A 15611-nucleotide genomic window follows, 5' to 3' on the forward strand; every position below is an offset into this window, starting at 1 on the left:
AACTAGCAAGAGAAGCAAAACCATCTCTCTTTTTTTACCTCGTGTATCTGACCACTGAAGCATTTCTTTTAATTGTGGGAGCAGAAGTGTCTGAATTTCCTGCTTCATCAAGGAAATTGTTAGTCATTCAGGTGAAGCAACGTGAAGCCTCCTGCTTGTTCTGGAGTGAAATGATTTCTGTGGTTGATGGAGGATTTACTTGCCTTTGGCCCGACTGCAGTGCACATTAGTGTGTCTCTGGTTTTGAACTGCTCCTGCAGACCACTGTTCTTAAGCTAACAGGGAAGAGATCAACTTCCTCAAACAGTCAACAGTCTTGAAAATAAGGTAGATGGTGAAAAGATGGTTCATTATATTTGCAGGTCTAGGACTTTACAAGGTTGAAATGGTGACCAACATAACTCTTACAGAGCTTAGGCCATATTCTGAGTTCTTTTTTTTTGTGCCTACTTGCAGACACTCTCATCTGGACCGAGACTGCTTGTTCTTCTAACTACTGATACTCCATGATTCTACTTTTTTGTTACTTGATATTCAAAAAATCCTTTTGGGTCAGGGCATCTGTGCTGATACAGCTGTAGTCATGTCTGGTAACTCGTAGGGTAGGAACAAAAGGAGAACTTTGGCTTGGGAAACAATTCTTTGACTGGGATGAAAATATCGCTTCCAACAAGATTTTCTTTGGCATGGTCTCTGTATTTTTCTGCAGATTGGCTGAACTAATTGTTTCCTATTTGTGACCCAAGAATTGTTTCAGCAAAACCTATCTGCTCTTGTGGATTTGTTCACAGAAGAAATAGAAGACTTAATTTCAGCTGCGTGCACTGGGAGCATAAATGGATGGGTTTCCCTCACCCTCTTTCCTTTTATTGCTCTTTTTCTTGCAAGCTCAAGGCAAACAGATGCAGCAATTCCTCTTTGTTTAAGACTTACTATAATCATCAGTGGCAGAGTCCCCACCTCCTCCATCAAATACCAGACATTGTGTTTTCTACCTGATCATGTGTTCTTTGGAAGAAAAAACTAGCTCTTTAAGACCTGATTTTTCCAGCTGAATGTGAGCCGGCAGTGTGCCCAGATGGCCAAGAAGGTGTGAGCCGACAGTGTGCCCAGATGGCCAAGAAGGCCAACAGCATGCTGGCCTGTATCAGAAATAGTGTGACCAGCAGGAGTAGGGATGTGATTGTGCCCCTGTACTTGGCAGTCGTGAGGCCACACCTTGATTACTGTGTTCAGTGTTGGGCCCCTCACTACAAGAAGGACGTTGAGGTGCTGGAGCGGCACAAGTCTTATGAGGAGTGGCTAAGGGAACTGGGGTTGTTCAGTCTGGAGAAGAGGAGGCTGAGGGGAGACCTTATCACTCTCTACAGCTACCTGAAAGGGGGTTGTGGCGATGTGGGTGTTGGTCTCTTCTCCCAAGTAATGAGTGATAGAATGAGAGGAAATGACCTCAAGTTGCACCAGGGGAGGTTTAGATTGGATATTAGGAAAAATTTCTTTATGGAGAGAGTGGTCAAGCATTGGAACAGGCTGCCCAGGGAGGTGTTGAAGTCACCATCGCTGGAAGTGTTAAGAAAACGTGTAGACGTGGCACTTCAGGACATGGTTTAGTGGGCATGGTGGTGTTGGGTTGATGGTTGGACTTGATGATCTTAAAGGTCTTTTCCAACCTTAATGATTCTGTGATGTGCAGGTGGCAAGGCTAAGGACAAAGCTTGCTGCTGGAGTAGTGAGAGCTTGTGCCAGGGAACCTTTTCATTGACCTAAGGAAATAAGTTTTATTGCTGTTATGTGCTCTGTTTTGTAGGCTGTGGAATTTTTGGGGGAGTCCTCCTCAAAGTTCAAAAGTAGAGCGGGCTACAAATGGTGTATACTGTCACTTAAGGATGATTGTCCTTAAATGTAGTAAGCAGGCTTTGGTCAGTAGCTCTACAGAGAGCACTGAACTATTTCCTCTGTTACCTCCCCAGTATAATCCTGTTCTTCCGACATTCCGTTTGTAAGTATTTTTAATGGCTGGATTTTCCTTAGGTAGCTTGGAAATTGGTGAGCTTTTCTGTGGTAACCTGTATTTACAGTGCAAAATCAAAGTGATTCGTGGGACAGTTTCATGTTTGTCCATGAGATTAATTTGGGCTGCAAGTCACAGGGATTTAAGCACTTTTGCAGTCCCATGTCTGCTCCTGCTAGTGGAGTCATAGCAGGCTGTGGATGTGTTTAATTTTGAAGATCAGATTTCTATGTTTGTTGTCCTTTAATGGTCCAAGAAGGCAGTAGCAAAGCTTCTAAATCTGTGCTGAAGAAACGACGTGTTAAGGAAGCTATTTCTCTCTTCCACACTGTTATGAGCTATACAACCTAGCGTCACCTTGTAGTTGACTGTGGTTCACTTCAGTAGGCAAAATGCAATCCAGATTTAGGTGGCCCTCTCTGGAAGAAAACGGTATACGTCTTACCTTGGAAACCTTCTCTATGAAAGGAATATCAGCACTCACTTGTGAGAAGAAAGGCTAATTCAGGCTTGGAAGATCAGTTCTACCTTTTACTGTAATAGGTACAGTCATATGATTTTGACTGTCTTCTCTCATCGGACTCCCCTTTCTGTTGGAGACAAGAAACTAGGATGGAAGCGTATAAAACTTATGATAGGAAAATATAATACTTAACAAACTTAAAGTATTCCGTTTCCAAGTGTGGTAAGAGCTCATTTCTGTTGTAATTATGATCTGCCTGATAAACAGAAGATTTTTTGGATGGCTTGTTAATGAAAATGTTGATTGTAAATGTCTCAACATAGGAATCTCTCAATATATTTTTGCCATTCCAAGGTTAGAATAGAAATGTTTGAGAATGCTACAGAAGCTGGCATAATAATCCTCGTAGCAAGTCATAGCAGAATGCTTGGCAAGTAGTCTTGTGATACTCAAATTATTATACAAGATTAAGATCGGAATTGAGACTTGCAAACATGATGCTAAACTCTCTGTTCTCTCAGTCCCAGATGCAAACCCAAGTACAACAAGTGGGCATTGTACCGACGCAGGCAATGGCAACTGGACCGACAGCAGATCCAGAGAAGCGCAAACTGATCCAGCAGCAGTTGGTTCTGCTGCTTCATGCTCACAAATGTCAGAGGCGTGAGCAAGCAAATGGAGAGGTGCGGGCCTGTGCTCTCCCGCACTGTCGAACCATGAAAAATGTCCTCAACCACATGACGCACTGTCAAGCTGGGAAGGCCTGTCAAGGTGAGAGCGTGTTGCTGAAGCTGCTCTTGCAAATGAGCTGTGTAAGGTTTCGTGCATATTTGTCAGCAGTGTTTGTCTTCTTGTCAAGAAGATCCCTGTAGTTGGCACAAATGTGTGCCGAAACTGGTTCTTTAATTAAACAGCTGCTCCCTCTTTCATTACCTTTGCCTGGTTTCCATTTCTGATCTCTTCGCAATCATCAGTTTAGAAACAGAATGTGATACTTGCCTTTGAGAAGTAGGATAGTACCAGCGTAGCCTTGAAAGCATCTTTTTCATCCCCTCTGTTGTATAAAGAGGGTGTAATAGCCGCTGTGTCTTTTGTCTTAGATTCTAGTACTAGTTTCTTCATTTGTTATGTCATTGTTGGTGGGTCCCAAAAAATCTTACTTGCATTTAGCTGTGTTTAGATATGAGGAATGATAGAGTTGCTCTAAAAAATGAGATGAGTTAATTCAAAACCAGTTAACCAAGGAGTTAAGACCTTAATTCTATTGCTTTTCCTTGTTACAGTTGCTCATTGTGCGTCTTCGAGACAAATCATCTCCCACTGGAAGAATTGTACTCGGCACGACTGTCCTGTGTGCCTTCCTTTGAAAAATGCCAGTGACAAAAGAAATCAACAACGTAAGTAGTTGTTTTACTGCTGTCATAATGGAATGACACTGTTAAAATAAAGATGATCAAATGTGCAGTGTAGGAGTAAACTTTGACAGTGTCCCAGCAAACTTAATAGCTGTTTAATAACATTATTCTCCTTTCTGATCATTGAATGCAGTTTATTACTTAAATAAACAATAATTGAAAAGGGAAAGTCTCAGATCAAGCGCACATCTGTTTTTAAAGGGTGTGGCAACTTCTAGCTAGTGTTTTACTGTGAGGTAGGTCAATACATTCAAGTTGTAATGCAGTTTTGGAGGTAGGTAGGGTTTGAGGGAAGATGCAAGCTACTTCATTGTTTTTCTTGCTGATAGAAGCTAAAATCAACATGGTAGTGAGTAATAATAATCAAAAATGTTTGTAAAAAAAGAATTCGTGTGCACAAAAAGATCTGGTCTAAGTGTCTTTAATGATTAAGTGTATTTAATGCTGGTATAGACTAGCTGAAGTTCTGTGAGTTGTAGTGGTTTTGCCTGTGCCTGTTGCTATATAATAGCTTAGCAGTTCCTGATGTTTGGGGCAGTCAGTTTCTAGGGCCTTTCTTCTGTCTTGCTGAAAATTGAACAGAAAATGCCGAACTTACATCAGTAGGTTTGCTTCTCATCAAATTCTTCGAAAACATGCCATGGTACAACATTTTACAGCGTAGATGCAGCAATTCTAGAAGTCTAAGTAATGTTATGTCTAAGTATATTTAAATAAGGGTTAAGAAGTGGGAAATAGCTGGAGGACTTGTGAAGCTTGTACATTTGCATTGTGTTGGAAGCGTTCTGCTAATTTCCATTTAGGCTGAGACTGCAGTGAGAAACACTAATAAACCTTGGAGGTCAGAGAAGAGCTCCTAGGTTAGGTGAAATTAAGGCAGAGGGGAGAGTAGATGGTAAGACTTTCCAAATTATCTATTGAGGATGGTCTCATAGTTTCAGAAGGAGTTTTTTATCTCTAAAACTGAAAAAATTACTAATACAGACCTACTTGGAGGTAAGGATTTTGTCATTTTACCAAAGTTCCCCTTGATAAACAAGTTGCATCTTGTGTGTTAAAAGCAGTAATTTGTTGCAAGTGATTAGTTATGTTTGGCCTTCGAAAAATGTGTTGAAAGCTTTGCTTTTTAATATGACATGGTCCATTTGTGCATAACATCCTTATTACACAGTTGTTATCAAAGCGCTAACAACATCTAGCACAACAGAATTGTTTTTTTCAATACAAGCTGCTGTAGAGTAGTTTGTAGTAGTTTGTGCCGTATTTGTTTTTACGTCATTCATACAACTTACAAAAAGAAAAGGCACTTGAACAAAAACAGTCCTTAAAAATAATTTTGTTATGGGATCAAATAGGATGTTGTTTGAATGCAATGGAATTCTAATGGATAAGTGTAGACTTGGTCTTTTGTTACATGCAGGGGTGATAAATAGGAAATCTCGTCTATTCAATTAATCAATAACCCAACAGTAGTAACCATGAAAATTTGGAGCTTAGTATGCTGAGGTGCAAGGTTCTTTGTTCTGGATTATGTCTCTGAGTCATACACCTAACAACCCGTGGTTTGTTTGAAGGTAAAAGATGAAGGCTGAAAATACTTGTTTAGATATATTATAAAGGATACCCTGTTTTAGGCATTCAAAAACATTTGTGAAAGGATTTACATTAATATGTGCATTTGAAAACACTGTGCCCGATCAGGTGAAAACTAACCTAAGTTAGTTTAAGAGTTGAAGAAGATGTTGGCTCTCTTGGGAATAAATAATCCTAGCATCTACTAAATTGAGGGGAGGAGGGATTCTGCGTATGGCAAAATGTGATGAGAATATTTAGAAAGGGAAAAAGAAATCAGAAGTATAGTGACCCTCGTTACTTTTGTCAGGCTGTCATCCTTACAGAATGAATGACCACGCGATGGTCATTAAAGACTTTGAGTCCTAGAATCTTTCCTCCTGTGCTCATGCCTATTTTACCATTGTTGTTTCAAGTCCTGTTGTATCCGCTTTCAAGCGGCTCCTTCAGAGTGCGCCAGTCTTTTAGAAACAGTTCTGCAGTTCAGCACTTCTGAAACGTTGCAGTATGGTGGCTTGCTTCCACCCTTCCCATGTGCAATGGTTCACATGCTCTTTATCGCTATCTATTCCTACTTCTTGGGGGTTTCCCTCTGCATTTCGCAAGAAATCCTGGGTTTTAGGTTATTACCATGGAGCTGTTTCTTTACAGGTATCTTACTCCATGTTTTAGTGTTTAGATTCTTTGCAAGGAACATCTGTGCCTGGTTTCATTTGTATAGTTTGCTTTGTCGTTGGTTTGTTGTTGTTTTTTGGGGTTTTTTTGTTTGTTTGTTTGGTTTTTTTGTTTTTTGTTTTTTGTTTTTTTTTTTTTGAGTAATCCTGAACTGGTGTCTTATAATTGTGACAGTAATGTGACTTGTTGGGACAAGTTTGAAACTTTCTGTTCCATGTGGCTCTTACTGTTTATACCACATATACCTCTGGGAGGGTAGGGGGACACTGCAAAAAAAAAAAAAAGTATTGTTTTGGGCATGCCAAAATACTAAGCTTCTCTTTTGAATAGGCCAGTGACTCCTGTGTTTTGAAGTAATGACTTCAAATTTGGTAGAAATGTTTTGGGGTTGGAGGGTTGTTTTTGTTGGGAAGTACTTGCTCCCTGCTGAGCCCACTGCAGTTTGAGTTATAAACTTGCAAACTGCTCTTGATATACTTCCTAGCTTTCTAACCCTGTTGGAACAGTTATTTTTCTGAAGATTTGACTTGTCATGAACATGCTTGAGCATCTTAGTTCTTCTGTTCCTGGCCTGGGCAGGTGTGTATTGTGCCACCAAACAGCTACTGGCTATGCTTCCCCTTGCAGCTGTACAGGTGTTAGTAAGTATGCTGTGCTCACCATTTACCGTGACCTGGGCCACCCTCAGGCAATGCTTGATGTGCTTCATTCCAGGATCAGGAGACTCTAAAAATAATCTTTGGGATCCCTGTTCAGCTGAGTGAGACTGGAAGGTGGAGTTGTGAACATGGAGCTAGTCTTCCCCATATTTTTCCTTATAGGAAATATTAAAATAAAAATGCAGTGAGGAAAAAGCTGGATTGAGAAAGAGTAAATCTGAGACCACTAATCTTCATGAAAAAATTTATTTTAAAGAAGACTGGGACATAAATTCCACAGTATGTGGACTCAGGGATGAAGGGGGTGGGATTCTAATGAGGGAAATGAAAATAAGGACTAGGAACTAGCTGGCCAAGGAAGTATGTGATTGAGTATAGGCAGAAAAATGAAGACCTGGATGTAGGGCATTAGGGACCTTACCCTTTGCAGGGAAGGAAGGAGTGCGTTGGTGCGCGGGGAAATGTGTTAAGAAAGAGTAGGCAGTAACTTCTTCATTAGAGCCTGTTTCCTGTGAAAACTGGAAATGAAATCCAGTTTACTCAATCTTACTGTCAGTAAATGTCTGCAAAATCTACAAACAAAATGTGTCTCCTTTTTTTCGAGTGCTGGAAGTCGTACATAATGGTGACCTACCAGCTATCAGTTATTCCATGGAGCCACAAGATAGATTGATAGTCCACAGATTAAGAAGTTCCATTTGTTGACTAATACATTACTATACTGTGAAGGCTTTTAGTTTAATGCTTAACTTAAATAAAATGGCATTTGTGGTGAAGTTTAATACTGACACTTCCTACCTTTAAGTTGCTCATAAAATCATTACACACCCCATGACTTGATTCATGATCATGTACACCTACCTTTTATATCCCTGCCTAATTCTGGGTGCAGGACAGGCTTATGCTGAGGTGAGTCAAGGTTACCTACAGAATTTTTGCTCCAGCCAGTTTAAGCAGAGTGAGGAGCTGCAGGACAGAGCATTTCTACACGGCTGACTGAGTCTCAATTCCAGAATTTGGAAGCAAAATGAAAAATTTAAATCAGACTTCTCAAAAATGGATTAACATGCTGCTTTCACTGGGGTGGTCAGGTTAGAGAAGTGCTGGGCATTCATACTTAAAATAGCATTAGGAGTCTGTGTTTAAAATAAATTCCAGTCAGCTGGAGGGGCAGAGGGGTTTCCCTCTAGAAGACATGAATGCAGTTTCATTAAGGCAGCATTATCTACTTTGCACACTGAAACAGAAATCCTGTAGAGGAGATCGTGTTTGATCGTTCAGATTACATCCTAATGCATATGCCCAGAGGGCCCGATCGGGACTGTTCAGAAAGTTCTGGGGCTGCTTAACTTCTGCTTGTTTGAACTTTCACTCTTAAGATATGCAAACACATGTGACTTTGTAACAGTGGGATGTACAGAGCTCAGTTGTCTTTAAAGCATTTAGAATGTGAACAGTCTTGTGCAGAGTTGTCTTCACGCTTGTGGCTTCTGTCATGAGCTCATCAATGTCTAAAGCATCAGTTAATAAAAAGAAAATCACAGTAGACATTGCTTCATGTAGCAGTGACCTAGTGTGATAATTCCTGTTTGTTTCAGTGCTGTATTTATTTAAATTGACTTGATTTCCTGTGGTATCTCCACAGAAAGGACTGCATTTGCACTTGATCTGTCCAATATGGAAATGTAATGCTCTTCTCATCCATCATCTTGTTTGACAGACTGAGATAATGTCATGCATTCATATAAAGCCAATGCACAAACAGATAAAAAAAAAAACCACAAAAAAACTTCAAAATCAGATTCCTGATGTGAAAATATACTCAATGCAGTATGCTCTTGAGTTATAAAATACAGAAGAGCTGAGACCAAATAGTCAGAGCCACTCATTTCCATGTTGTAAGCGTACTGCTGACTGTAAGAATCTAGTCTGTCCCCTAATGATAATACTTCAGTTTGAAGTGTTGAAGCAACATTTGGCTGTTCACTCACGTTAGTGAGTTTTGCCTGCGTGAATAGGTACATGCACACATGTGGAACTTCTTGGAGATCATTAGTCTTTTCAAACTGCAAGTCAAAATAGTGGTCTTCAGACATTGTCCCCTCATGATGTTAGTAGTTTTGTGAAGAAACAGTGGGGTGTTTTTCTGTTTACAATAGACACACTCTCCATATTGTCACTTTTAGAGTGGCATTCAGATTGTCAACTCTGACAGATACCCAAACTGAGTTTTTTATAAGGAATCTTTGGTCTGGGGCAGAAATAGAGATCTGGAAATCTGATCTTGCTGAAGTAAACTTCTCCAGAATTGGCTGGACTGTGGTTCCTAAAGCTGCTCTAACACAAGGGCTGAACTCGTGCTTCATAGTAACCGATAACCACTGACAAAGCTCAGCCCAAATCCGTGGGCAGGAGGTGGTTGAGTTCTCCAAGCTCTTCCGTAGCTTCAGTGTGAGCTTCAAGCCAAGCTTGCAGTTCTCAGAAGATCAGTGCCAGCCTTTCCCCCAGAAGAGCACAAGGAATAGTGAAACACTTGGCTATTCTCAGTGGGATGGCTAGAACCCTTTTTCCTGTTCCCAGCCTTCAGCGTCACCCGTGGTCATTCTGCCATCTCCAGAGATGTGCCTCTGATTTACAGACAGTGTTGAAAGTGTATGGGTTGGTTTTTTTTGTTGTTATAACTTTTCTGGAGAAATATCATCCTCTTTCTCTAACAAGCTGGAATTTTTATTAGCTCCTGAATCAATATTTTGCTCTCACAACGGCCTCTGAAGCCTTTTGAATTCCAGGGTGACACAAGTTGTGTGCTATTTAACCTGTCTAGAGACTTCCCATTTCTTGGCTTGTACTAGTGTAAGGGCATCTTTCTCTTAGACTGTCTGATTCCAGTGTACGAGGTGTAAGTCCAACAAGAAATTAATACAGTTGCTTTTTAATATGTCATTTTTAAATGAAACTATAGGATCTCAATCAGCTTCTGTCTGTGTCTTTAAACTTTGAAAATGATCAGTGAGTTCGAAAGTTGGTATGAATGTGTCCACAAAGTGTAAGCATATGTAAGCCCAATTTCTATGGTAAACCCAGTGTTGAAAATACTATGGATTGTTCTTGGGGCCAAAAAAGAAATGTCTTCTGTGGGGCTGCTTATTCTGGAGAGGGGGATCTCTTGACTATATTTATTTGTAGTTCTTTGGCAAATGAGATCAGATTGAATTCTCATCTGGAGAGGAAAAAGTCTGGACTCTGTAATGTGTGTGTTTTCTCTTGGATGGAATCTGAAAGGGATATCTTTTTCAGTGATTCTCTCAGTTTCCATAGTGGGTAAGGATTTAAGGAAGCCTAAATGATGCTGTTAATGTCTCAGAAGGCTTGTTTTCCTGGTTTTATTTTTTTCTAACCATGTGCCTCTCCTAATATTTCAATAAAACAGCTATTGTTGCCTATATTAAAAGCTATTATTGTTGCTATGTTTAGCTCTCAAATTTGTAATGCACATTACATATTTAATTACTCGAGGCGGGGGGGAAATGTGAAGTATGTATTACTTCTACCAGAGTCTCAGTTATCAAAATGCAGTGTATCTGCAGTGAAGGAAATACTTCATGTCATTCACAATGGAACATGTTATTACTTAGAATGGCAGCTAAAATGAGGACCAGAAAGCAGATTTTGATTCACTTTTGGGTTTAGTACAAACTACTTTTCCCTGTTATTTCCATTTCCTGTCTACAGTGGAAATGACTCTTCCATACATCTGTGTGGTGAGAGAGGTTGGTTGGTTGTGGTGGTCATATAGGTTAATGAATACCTAAATATTATTATCTAAATTGTTTACCAAAACCTGTGGCAGGCTCATCCCCTTTCTGACTCTTCAAATTATTTTAGATTTTGTCAGTACAATCTGAAACCCATCAGGGCTTTTCATATCTCTGAATAACTTGGGTTTTAGGGTAATTTGGCCTTCAGAGGATTCATCTAGTGACTGCTCGGAATGAAAATTTCTACCAACAGATCTTCAGTATTACCTTTGTGTCCAAGGACACAGTATTTCTGCTGAACTCAGGATCTCTGTTCTGGAGCCAAATATTTTGACCTAAAATGGGATTGATGGGAAAGAGGGAGGTAGAGGAATTAATTATTTTTCCCCCCCCTTAGTCTACTGTCCCAAGCATGAAAATCCTATTTAGCCTTATACTGGAGCCTATACTTTATGTATATTACAGTAATTATGGGCTTATCTGCCTGAAATTTACAGCACTTCTCTTTAGATTGCATGTATTAATTGCTAGGGTGGTTTCTGTCCTGTAGAATCAAAGACTGAGTTTCCCCACTTGGCATCTCGGGTGTCGTTCTGTCCTTTGGCAGAAAAATATATACCATATAACTATATGCATGTTCTGTTGATTCTTGGCATGATTTGTTTTATTGTTTGTCCTCGCTGATTTTCAATTTTCTCTTATGCTTTCTTTTTTTTTATAGCCCTTTTAGGGTCTCCAGCTGGTGGAATCCAAAATTCCATTGGTTCTGTTGGCACAGGCCAGCAGAATACTCCATCGCTAAGTAATCCTAATCCGATTGACCCCAGCTCCATGCAACGAGCCTATGCTGCTCTTGGACTGCCATATGGCAACCAGCCTCAAACACAGTTGCAGCCCCAGGTACAAGGTCAGCAGCCGGCACAGCCTCAGGCTCACCAGCAAATGAGGACCATTAATGCCTTGGGTAGGTGGAAAAAATATCAAGAAATTAAGGTCTTAAAATAAACTTAAAATAAAATTCTTGAATTTTTAGAATAGTCTAGTATTTCGCTTGACCAGAGTAATAACTTTCTGTTCATGTTGATTAATAACTTAAAAATACACTGTTTATAAACACTACCATTCATTTACATTTGAATATTAGAAAACTTTGAATATATTGCTTCTGCCAAGTAGCAGTAGTTTTAGTTGCTTTTAAAATATAGCCTATAGCTTATTGTTGTCTAAAATGATTAGACGGAATTGCTGAAGGATTTGATTTAACAAGTATTTCACCTGTTCTAGCAGATGATTGTATCTCAAATGCTAATTTCTTTCTGGAATTTAATTGTAGTATTACCTTTTTAGCTTACTGAACTAGTCTTAAGAGTTTATGAATTTTAAACTTTAATAGACTAAGTTTTGTAGAAAAAAAAGTGTTCAGACTGAAAGTAACTTTTGATTTTGTGAGTAGCTATATTGATGCACCACAGCAGATATTATCATAAGATAGGCTGTTTCTTTTGTTAACCAGTTGGGTCAGTAAAGTGTAGTTTTGCTATGTTATTGTCAAAATTGTGAGCTTGGTACCAACAATGATTGATTTTGTCCCAAAGGAGCCAACCAGATGAACCTTCCTGCCGGAGGAATAACAACAGACCAGCAAGCTAGTCTAATTTCTGAAACTGCTCTTCCAACATCCCTTGGGACAAATAAGTAATGCACACATTTTTATTCTTGCTCAATTAAACATTTATTTATATGCTTATGAATGTAAAAAAAGAACATGCTTTAAAAACTAACTGTATTGGCATGGAAACGATCAGTAGTATCTACAGCTATGCTCATTTTTCCTATTTCAATTCTATATCTACTGCTTTGTGTCCCCCCCCGAGAGTCCCAGAATATTTAGTAGTTTTAATTTATTTCCCAAAGGAAGATATTTTGTATTTTTATGTTGTGATTCTTTATCATTCATACTGTCTTGCAAACTCCTGAGCTTTGCTGCTGTAGGTGTTGCAGTTTGCTGATATCAGGATTTCACTTAGAGAATGTTTGATGGAGTAGCTAGAAGTCATGAAAGGAACTACTTAAAAATTACTTCAGGCATCAAACATACAACAAAACGCTGCATTTTGTACTGTAAGTGTCTCTCTTCTTTTTATTTTAGCCCACTAATGAATGATGGCACAAATTCCGGTAATGTTGGAAACCTCAGCTCAATGCCAACGGCTGCACCTCCTTCTAGTACCGGGGTAAGGAAAGCATGGCATGAACATGTCACTCAGGACCTGCGCAATCATTTAGTGCATAAACTGTAAGTATTCACCAAAACGGTGTATTTTCCTGAATGTTTTTAAAGAATTTCAATACTGTAGTTGTAATATTAAGCTGAAAAGTTGTTGATGAGAAGGTCACCAGTAGTGGTTCTCTGATGCTGGGCTACTGAGGGTGAGCTGTTACCTCTAAATCTCCTCTTCAGTTCATTCTTCATGCTCATTGAGGAATGAGCATGAAATTAGTTTATATTGCTAGTAAATCTGCTCTGCTGTAGTAAACAAGTATTTAGAATGTAGACTGTCGAACCTCACATTTCTTTCATCATTGAATTTGCTTTAATCTTGTAAGGAATAGTGCAATATAGATTTATTGTTTTAAAACTATTTTGATATGCTTTCACATCTCTGATGTATGAAGGAATGTCCAGGTTGAGTATTATAAAGCTGTATAGAATTTTTTTTTCTCTGAAGAGTTTTTCTTTTACTCTTTCTCCTTTCTTGTAGTGTCCAAGCCATCTTCCCCACTCCTGATCCGGCAGCACTGAAGGATCGCCGCATGGAGAACTTGGTGGCTTATGCCAGGAAAGTGGAAGGAGATATGTATGAATCTGCTAACAGTAGGGTATGTTGCTTAAGTCCAAGTATTCAGTATATGTTCAAGAGTAGTAGTATCACAAATCTAATAAGCATAATGAAAACCACAGAGAATCATTTCACTGTTAGCTTGACGAGGATAGTTGTGCTTTCTGTCTATGACAGTGTTTGTGTAGTCTCAAGCCATCTGATTAATGTCACTCCAAGCTAATTCACCTCCCTGAGCTCCATGAAAACTAGACATCATCATCCCAGCCCTATTTGCATTCCTTCTGAAAGTGTGATTGATGTGCATGAAGGTTGGAGCATAGTTTGCAGTTCTTGATGTTTTCTTTGCTGACTTGCTCCTTTCTGGAAGTCTGTGTAAAGTTTCAAAACTTTCTCAATACCTCTTTACCATTGGAGGTTTTCTCTAGGACTCAGTCCTGTTACACGGCTTAGCTTTTACCTGCACTGTTGGAATTGTTTCTTCTCTACTCAGGAGCACCAAGAGTGATTTGGCTAAGACACATAGTTGTTTCACATCTCAACATAGTAAGAAGTCAGTTCGCTTGCATTTGTCCTTGTCCTTGTGTGTGGGAAACAAGAAGGAATTCCTGCTCTGGTTCATGATTTTTGCACTGTCTGCAAAGAGGTGCCAGTTCAAATCTCTGTTGCTCAGAGGGAGCAAACCCTTGTTGATTGACATGCTGAGTACACTATTTCATTATGACACTGTGGTAATTCTACCCTAAAGGAACTACTCCCTGAAAGTTTTCATCAGGTAAAGACAATGTTAGTAGTGCCAGTAATAATAGCTAGTGAGATCTTACCTGATCAGAATGTTGAGGTCCTTTCTTAAGTAAGGTAAGAGTAGCTAAAGAGAGAGCAGTTAGTGGCATTTTAGGTGATAATCATCCAGTAAGACAGTAGCACTTGGAGTCTGACCCTCTCAGTCCATCTCCCAGAACAGCTGAAGGTGGAAGGCAAGTTTTATTTCCTAGAGGCAGAGGCCATACTTGTAATGCTGCTGCTGTGTCGGCATTGGTCAGTGACAATATTATATGCTCCTTGTGGCTACCAGGAGGTTGTTTGGCAAGGAAGACTTGTGTGTGATCACCCTTGATCAACCTGACAGATTTAGAGAACGAGGATTTCATAGGCATGCATAGGCATCTAAATACCTTCTCAGTAAGGATGAGCGTAGTAGACTTCTGGTTATAAAATTAAATGTCTTCTGACCTCTATGCCAGAAAAATACCCAAATGTATCTTCTCTTCACCCCTTAAAACAGCTGTCAGAGCCTCCTTGCCAGAATTCTCTTCTATGGGAATTCATCTAACATACTTGGCTCCAAACAGCAAATTTGGAAGAAGGGAGTAATTTAGAATGTATTAATGATGCTGTGTGGAATTGCATCCTTCTTTTTGAGGAGCATCCGTTCTACTTTGACATTGAAAAACAGATTAGTATGAGGCATCATTGTAAGCAGCTTGATGATGTTTTGGTAGGGTGTGCTCCTTGCAAACACGTCCTTTTTCAGGAATCTTTGCAGTGTGAAAGTAGCACAATATTAAATTTGCAAGTAAGTTTACAGTGAATTGTCTTGAGCAGGAGGAGGAAAGGGGCTGTAGTGCTTTTAAATTGGACAGCAGAAAGTGTCTGCACTGATGGAGTTTTGAGACATTTGGAGGAGGGAAGTGACCTAAAACCAAAGCTTTATATTGCAACACTGGACTTTCTTAACAAGACTGGTGAGGAATATCTCATACTAGTTTTCTGAAATGAACTCAATCCTACAAATTCTAGTTTTGATGAAAATTGGATGAAGACAAAATGATTGTGGGACAAGCATCAGTCAGTCTTTGCTCCATGTAACACTAGCTTTTAAGAGCATAGTTAACCCTGCAAAATAAATGTAGTCTTGAGGGTATGTGGGGGTTTTTTTGACTTCAACAGGTGCATGATCTCATGCACTTGGCAAATACGTGTCCAGCACTTACTGACAAGCAAAATTGTCTACCTTCCTGTGCACTGTGACTGTCTTATTTGATCTGTTGTCAATGTGAATTGAATAAAATGTTATTTTTCATCTTGCACAGATGTAGTGTTTAGTTGTCTGTGCCTGTGGACTATTTTTCACTGATTTCCTCCATTCCTTGGGAGTTTTGTTTGGTTTTGTTTATTCCCTGCAATGACTGTAGTCAGATTTTTTAGGAATAGAGCG

At 39.5% G+C, this 15611-nt stretch overlaps 1 protein-coding gene across 1 annotated transcript in view; it reads left to right on the forward strand.

Moving 5' to 3' along the window:
* The first annotated feature begins 2968 nt into the window (after nucleotides 1-2968).
* Nucleotides 2969-15611, forward strand: part of CREBBP (CREB binding protein) — a 49551-nt gene continuing 36908 nt past the window's right edge. The window contains exons 1-6 of the mRNA XM_010296748.1: nucleotides 2969-3245; nucleotides 3758-3871; nucleotides 11275-11517; nucleotides 12149-12248; nucleotides 12703-12849; nucleotides 13316-13433. Coding sequence (XP_010295050.1) covers nucleotides 2969-3245; nucleotides 3758-3871; nucleotides 11275-11517; nucleotides 12149-12248; nucleotides 12703-12849; nucleotides 13316-13433 — 999 coding nt within the window. The remainder of the gene's footprint in view (nucleotides 3246-3757; nucleotides 3872-11274; nucleotides 11518-12148; nucleotides 12249-12702; nucleotides 12850-13315; nucleotides 13434-15611) is intronic.

The sequence above is a fragment of the Phaethon lepturus genome, unplaced genomic scaffold, assembly GCF_000687285.1.
Source record: "Phaethon lepturus isolate BGI_N335 unplaced genomic scaffold, ASM68728v1 scaffold9461, whole genome shotgun sequence".
In the NCBI taxonomy this organism is placed as follows: Eukaryota; Metazoa; Chordata; class Aves; order Phaethontiformes; family Phaethontidae; genus Phaethon; species Phaethon lepturus.